Source organism: Ascidia mentula, chromosome 4, assembly GCF_947561715.1.
Source record: "Ascidia mentula chromosome 4, kaAscMent1.1, whole genome shotgun sequence".
Classification (NCBI taxonomy): Eukaryota; Metazoa; Chordata; class Ascidiacea; order Phlebobranchia; family Ascidiidae; genus Ascidia; species Ascidia mentula.
This window is the reverse complement of record NC_138569.1, coordinates 9,958,106-9,965,378: the sequence shown is the minus strand read 5'-3', so window position 1 is coordinate 9,965,378 and position 7,273 is coordinate 9,958,106. Positions and strand designations below refer to the sequence as shown.

The window sequence follows — 7,273 nt, the reverse complement described above, 5'->3', positions numbered from 1 at the left end:
CTACTTTTTGTCAATCCCACATTGTTTAAGAAACTATGGAAAAAAATTTGATTGACAGGCTGTCGATATAACAGGGATTAGAAACCTTTTAAACATCGCGTGTCAGTTTTCAGATTGTATCAAAATTTGAATGACTTCACATGTCTTCATATATTTGCACACAAAAATATGTTGACCTTCTATAATCACCACAGCGGCTCTATGCCCCCATATACCGCTACCTTCCAATACTGCAGGTCGGCTTGGTCAATTCTTATAATACTAAAGTACTCAAAACAGAGCACGCGTTAAGTGTACCAATTATAGCATTAGAAAGTGGGTCCTACACTTTTGGAAGGTACCCTTCAGACCTGTTGTATTAGTAGGCTAGACCTAGAGCACGTGCAGTGTTAAAAGGCACCTAGCGCACCCATCCCACCTAGCGGACTACTAGAAGACCCAATAAACAAAGTTGTTGCTCGCTGCCGTATAACATAAAATCTGAACTGAACTTCTCTGGCTGAATTGTACTTCAGCCTTTTCTTTTATGGCTGAAGTACAATTGTCGACTGTACTCCAACATAAAAGTGTTTGTGCCCGTTCGAGATTTTTTCGCTAAAAATGTAACCTAGTTGGAAGGGGAGAAACTACACTTTCAGAAAAAAAATTCGTGAAACACATTGCAACAACTTTATCAAATAAGCAAAAAATACATTGAAAAATATTGTAAAAAATAAAAAGAACATTTCGATCAAATAACAGATCATATGAATACCTGACATGTTGCAAAGTTTAAAAACGTTTTTCAAAATTAAAACAAGGCACAACTTCAGTCTATCCATATTGCACATAACAATGATTTAGATGTTAACATTCTCCTTACATGGTAGTGAGGAAAAGACATGTTTACATTGAAACAAACTGGCATCACAGAACAGAGTAGTGAACTTTTAAAGAACAAAAAAAACAAAACATCTGAAAAACTCACAAAAAAGGTCAGAGAATTGCCAAAGAAAACAACCCACAAAGATACAGTTTGAAAAGGTTGTTATTGTCAAAGAAAAGCTTGGTAGTAAAAAAGCTTCAACCTTTTGTCACTTTTTTCATTCATGAGAGTTTTTTCGAAGTATCTCCCGTGACCTCATGTCTGCCTGCAAAAAATACAACAAGAATTAAAATAATCAGTTTTGACTCGCACCAAAATCATTGTACCTGTCGGATAGGTTCAGGTATTCGAAACATAGAGCACTTGAGCACAATTTTAACTGCAGTTTCAATTGAGCATTTGTTGCCTGCTGAAACATACACTGGGTTTTTACCATTTATGGATGTTCTCAAAGCCACAGCAATTGTTTCACCACCATTGGTGGTTATAGGAAATTGGTGACCTTTATCAAGCAGTCCTTCAATCTAAAAAAATACCACAACTGTAATAAACAATTTCTCTGAATCATCAGCAAAATGGCCACATGTTACGATGTTATCATTTACAGCATGATGTAGCTTATAAAGTAAAAGTTTACTGCAGCAACAAACAGATCACACCTTACTTTTGTGTTCTTCATCACGATTCACTCCCTCGTCATGAAGGCACTGCAAATTTTTTGCAACTCCAATCGTTGGAATGTCACATTCAACACCAAGATGAGAAGCAGAACCACAACGTCTAACATGAAACTGACCATTTCCATCAACAAGGAATACCTTCAGAAAACAAAAGCGAAAAGTGCCCAAATTTAAAATAAATGACAGCCCAGTCCCAGCAACACCCATGCATTGCAGCCTAGCTTGATCAGCCACTTTTTCCTGACAAATCTGAAAAAAGCTCCCGGTAGATTTAAACTCAACACCCTGGGCTAACCAGGCCCATTGCTCTACCAACAGAGCTACTGCGAATCCTGGTAACCTAATGATCTTAATACAATGGCCATGATCGCCAAGTAAGCACCTGTGCAGTGGGGCGACCCTGTCAATCATGCAATTGCATGAAACGTTACTACATTGTTTGATTATAGTGGTAGAGATCCCCTACGTACATGTGAAGGTTTGCCTGATAAGTTGTGCGTTGCACACAGTGTATCTCGACCACAATATGCCCAGTGAAATCGCTGAGCTTCTGTTGCTCAATCAGTAGAGTGATGGGCCTGGATGGCACACATTTGCAAGTTCAAACCTCCCTGTAAGCTTGATTTTGAAAATATGTCAGGAAAAAGCGGTTGATCCAGCTAGACTGCAAAACACAAACATATTTTCCCTTGAGGAATTATTACCTGTGGCATAATACTGGGCTTCATTTTAAGTTGTTCCACTCTTTTTTTGAACAGTGGCACTTCTCGGAATCCAAGAAACCCAGGTTTGTATGGGATAGTTAACTCTTCCAGTTGACTGTCTTCATACAAAACCTGTTATTTGATTTTTTAAATGTTAATTAAGCTCAAACACAAAAGATGTACTTCCAAACATCACAAAAGTTCATCAATATGAATTATCTATAAACTATGATTCATAAAAGTGTCGCTTAATTTCACCTTAAGTGACGCAAAATCAAGTACAACGAGTGTAACACATGCAATGTTTGAATCCCCATTCTTTGGTACTGATATGTCAAGTCCACCCACTCGAGTAATGTTACATAATAATTCATCATCAGTATTGCTAAGTTGTTGGCGAAGGTTGTTCTGCTCCCTGTAAATATGGAAGTCTTTATGTTTTGTTTTAGCCTACTGAAAACAAGTTCTTAATGTTTATTATGGCAGGATACTCTTCATTGTCTGCAGGGTGGATTGGAAAGTTTGCAATTTGTAAGGATGATTTCTTTCGAATGAATGCACGGATAATGTGTACATTACATTATTATCAAAATGTTCACATACAGGAAACATAATTTCTGAAATTTTTTGCACAAAAACATATTTGCTGCACAATTGTATTAGCATTCAACTAAGAATGCTTGGTAATTAATTAAGCATACAAAAGATAAACACACTTACTTGGCCCAATCTAGAAGCATGGTTTCTGACAATACTTTCGTCATTTCAGTTATGGCTACCAAACTAGTAGCAGATGAATAAAATCTTTGAATTTCTATTTTAAAGTGCCGTTTTCGTATCTATTTATTACCACCCTCATTCTGGCAGAATTCTGGCAGAATAATTTTGCAAATTTGCCACATTCTACAAGGCACAACAGGCATTTACTCAAAAATTGTTTTTTTGGGGATTAGAATCAAATTACAGAGATGAGCAAGCAGATCAAACCTCAAAAAACATTTAAACAACATTTTCCGCAGCTGTATCAATCAAAAAAATCGCGAATTAAAAAAATCGCCTGGTTTTGCGATTCAGCATAATGGCGGCATGCGAAAAACTAGTCTAATACAAAGAATTCTGCTCGGCGTTCTCGCAATAGGTGCCAATATTGACCAATATCAAGGGAACGGAAATTTAATGCTCTACAACATGCAATTAACAAATTTGAAATTAAGGTGCCGGATGACCTTCAAATCACCCATTGAAGACGACCCGCTTTGAGCGAATCAGCAGCATAATGGCGTAATGTCGGCATGCGAAAAACTTCCCTATTAAAACAATTCTGCTCGGCGTTCTAGCAATAGGTGCCAATATTGAGCAATATCAAGGGCACGGAAATTTAATTCTCTACAACATGCAATTAACAAATTTGAAATTAAGGTGCCGGATGACCTTCAAATCGCCGATTGAAGACGACCCGCTTTGAGCGAATCAGCAGCGTAATGGCGTAATGTCGGCATGCGAAAAACTTCCCTATTAAAACAATTCTGCTCGGCGTTCTAGCAATAGGTGCCAATATTGACCAATATCAAGGGCACGGAAATTTAATTCTCTACAACATGCAATTAACAAATTTGAAATTAAGGTGCCGGATGACCTTCAAATCGCCGATTGAAGACGACCCGCTTTGAGCGAATCAGCAGCGTAATGGCGTAATGTCGGCATGCGAAAAACTTCCCTATTAAAACAATTCTGCTCGGCGTTCTAGCAATAGGTGCCAATATTGACCAATATCAAGGGCACGGAAATTTAATTCTCTACAACATGCAATTAACAAATTTGAAATTAAGGTGCCGGATGACCTTCAAATCGCCCATTGAAGACGACCCGCTTTGAGCGAATCAGCAGCATAATGGCGTAATGTCAATAAAAACTTCCTTATTACAACAATTCTGATCGGCGTTCTTGTAGTAGGTGCCAATATTGACCAATATCAAGAGAACGGAAACTTAATCAGGTAGAATATCTATTCACAATGTAAAGGAGTTGTCACCCTGTTTCCTAATAGTGGGAAAGGTTTTCTATATTCCCAAATTATCGCCCGATACCTTTGCTAAACATGGACTACAAGATCTCCTTAAAAGTCGTCAACGCAAGATACGTGGTTTTCTATCGAAGGACCGACACGGCTTCCAACCGCACCGATATATAGGGTCAAATATCCGGTTGCTGTTCGACATTATTGACATTAGGGACCATTACCATGCATGTTTCCACATTGGCCTACATGCAAATTTTCGACACCATATTTCTTGGAATCGTTTGACATAGAACGTGGCCTCAGACAAGATGACCCACTCTCCTTAACTTTGTTCGTGGTCTGCATGAATAAAAATCATCCCTGTTTGCATTGTTTTTACAAAAGGTTCGGATACTGATTTCTCAAAAATCTTAAAAAAATAATTGAATTAAACTTTCTCCCTTCCCTGAAAAAGCCAACATAGTTATGAACCTTTGGGCGACCAGAGGAATAACCCTTATCGGGAAGATAACTATAGCCATAATAGGAAAGAAATAAAAGCGTTACCATATCTTAAATTTTGCATGGGCGGGGGTATGATAGATAATGAGAATCATATGTTGCCTCTTAATTTAAAGCGCTGTTATCCAAACCTTTTAACCAAACAAAACCAATCTCCAAACACGATTTCTGCACCAAAACAGATTTGAGGTGCTCTTAAATTCGTCGGTTGTTCCATAGCAAAATATTGAAGACTCTTATTTCTTTGAAAACCTTACATTGTGGTCGCCTATTAGCGTATTTGTTGGTCGCCTATTAGCGTATTGCATCTGTACATTACATGCCAACAACAACGAAGTGCACACTCAAAAAAACATTACAAAATAGTATGAAATACTATTTTACAATATCACAATATGACTATAGTAAGAATTAAAACCGTTTCATAGGCAAAAGACGCACGATACAGTTTTGCTAGCTTAAATTCCTTTGATTGTTTGTTGGTCATGATAGCCATGGGGTTCGGTTTAAATTGGGAGCTTATTAGTTTCCTCTCCACTGCAGCTTTTTTTGGAGATTAGCCTCCAGGGTAACCTATCCGCTAATAAGAAGTCCCATAAACCTTGTGCTTTGGCTGGATTTGTATTACCATTCTGCTGTAACCAAGTATAGAAGGTCTTTGTGTACCCAAAGTGTTGTAAGATATTTTAGACACGTATGTTGGCTTTTTTTGTTTGCGAAGGAACTGTGTCCCACTCCTCATGTAGACTTGCTACAAGCTTTAGAAACTTGAAGAAAAATGTTGTATTTGGCTCAAAACCAAACTCTGTAACGAATATACCAACAGGTCAACAAGAGCAAATACTCACTCTTCGTGAAAATTTTCTAAAAAATGGTTTACTGCGCTTTTTTATAATTTTGTCCAAGCTGTTGCGCATGTGGTTGGATTTTTGGCTGAGAATTGACATCGCCATACTTTTGACACACTGTAAGGTTTTCAAAGAAATAAGAGTCTTCAATATTTTGCTATGGAACAACCGACGAATTTAAGAGCACCTCAAATCTGTTTTGGTGCAGAAATCGTGTTTGGAGATTGGTTTTGTTTGGTTAAAAGGTTTGGATAACAGCGCTTTAAATTAAGAGGCAACATATGATTCTCATTATCTATCATACCCCCGCCAATGCAAAATTTAAGATATGGTAACGCTTTTATTTCTTTCCTATTATGGCTATAGTTATCTTCCCGATAAGGGTTATTCCTCTGGTCGCCCAAAGGTTCATAACTATGTTGGCTTTTTCAGGGAAGGGAGAAAGTTTAATTCAATTATTTTTTTAAGATTTTTGAGAAATCAGTATCCGAACCTTTTGTAAAAACAATGCAAACAGGGATGATTTTTATTCATGCAGACCACGAACAAAGTTAAGGAGAGTGGGTCATCTTGTCTGAGGCCACGTTCTATGTCAAACGATTCCAAGAAATATGGTGTCGAAAATTTGCATGTAGGCCAATGTGGAAACATGCATGGTAATGGTCCCTAATGTCAATAATGTCGAACAGCAACCGGATATTTGACCCTATATATCGGTGCGGTTGGAAGCCGTGTCGGTCCTTCGATAGAAAACCACGTATCTTGCGTTGACGACTTTTAAGGAGATCTTGTAGTCCATGTTTAGCAAAGGTATCGGGCGATAATTTGGGAATATAGAAAACCTTTCCCACTATTAGGAAACAGGGTGACAACTCCTTTACATTGTGAATAGATATTCTACCTGATTAAGTTTCCGTTCTCTTGATATTGGTCAATATTGGCACCTACTACAAGAACGCCGATCAGAATTGTTGTAATAAGGAAGTTTTTATTGACATTACGCCATTATGCTGCTGATTCGCTCAAAGCGGGTCGTCTTCAATGGGCGATTTGAAGGTCATCCGGCACCTTAATTTCAAATTTGTTAATTGCATGTTGTAGAGAATTAAATTTCCGTTCTCTTGATATTGGTCAATATTGGCACCTATTGCGAGAACGCCGAGCAGAATTATTTTAATAGGGAAGTTTTTCGCATGCCGACATTACGCCATTACGCTGCTGATTCGCTCAAAGCGGGTCGTCTTCAATCGGCGATTTGAAGGTCATCCGGCACCTTAATTTCAAATTTGTTAATTGCATGTTGTAGAGAATTAAATTTCCGTGCCCTTGATATTGGTCAATATTTGCACCTATTGCTAGAACGCCGAGCAGAATTGTTTTAATAGGGAAGTTTTTCGCATGCCGACATTACGCCATTATGCTGCTGATTCGCTCAAAGCGGGTCGTCTTCAATGGGCGATTTGAAGGTCATCCGGCACCTTAATTTCAAATTTGTTAATTGCATGTTGTAGAGAATTAAATTTCCGTGCCCTTGATATTGGTCAATATTGGCACCTATTGCTAGAACGCCGAGCAGAATTGTTTTAATAGGGAAGTTTTTCGCATGCCGACATTACGCCATTACGCTGCTGATTCGCTCAAAGCGGGTCGTCTTC

At 38.2% G+C, this 7,273-nt stretch overlaps 1 protein-coding gene across 1 annotated transcript; it reads right to left on the bottom strand.

The window, feature by feature from the left end:
* Positions 1-637: 637 nt before the first annotated feature.
* LOC145899088 (endonuclease V-like) lies at positions 638-3,110 on the bottom strand. The gene is made up of 6 exons (XM_082987802.1): positions 2,970-3,110; positions 2,508-2,664; positions 2,250-2,381; positions 1,525-1,683; positions 1,192-1,389; positions 638-1,130 (listed from the first exon to the last, which is right to left on the bottom strand). The coding sequence occupies exons 1-6, from the start codon at positions 3,011-3,013 to the stop codon at positions 1,083-1,085; spliced, it is 738 nt and encodes a 245-aa protein (XP_082843928.1). The 5' UTR covers positions 3,014-3,110; the 3' UTR covers positions 638-1,082.
* Positions 3,111-7,273: the final 4,163 nt, after the last annotated feature.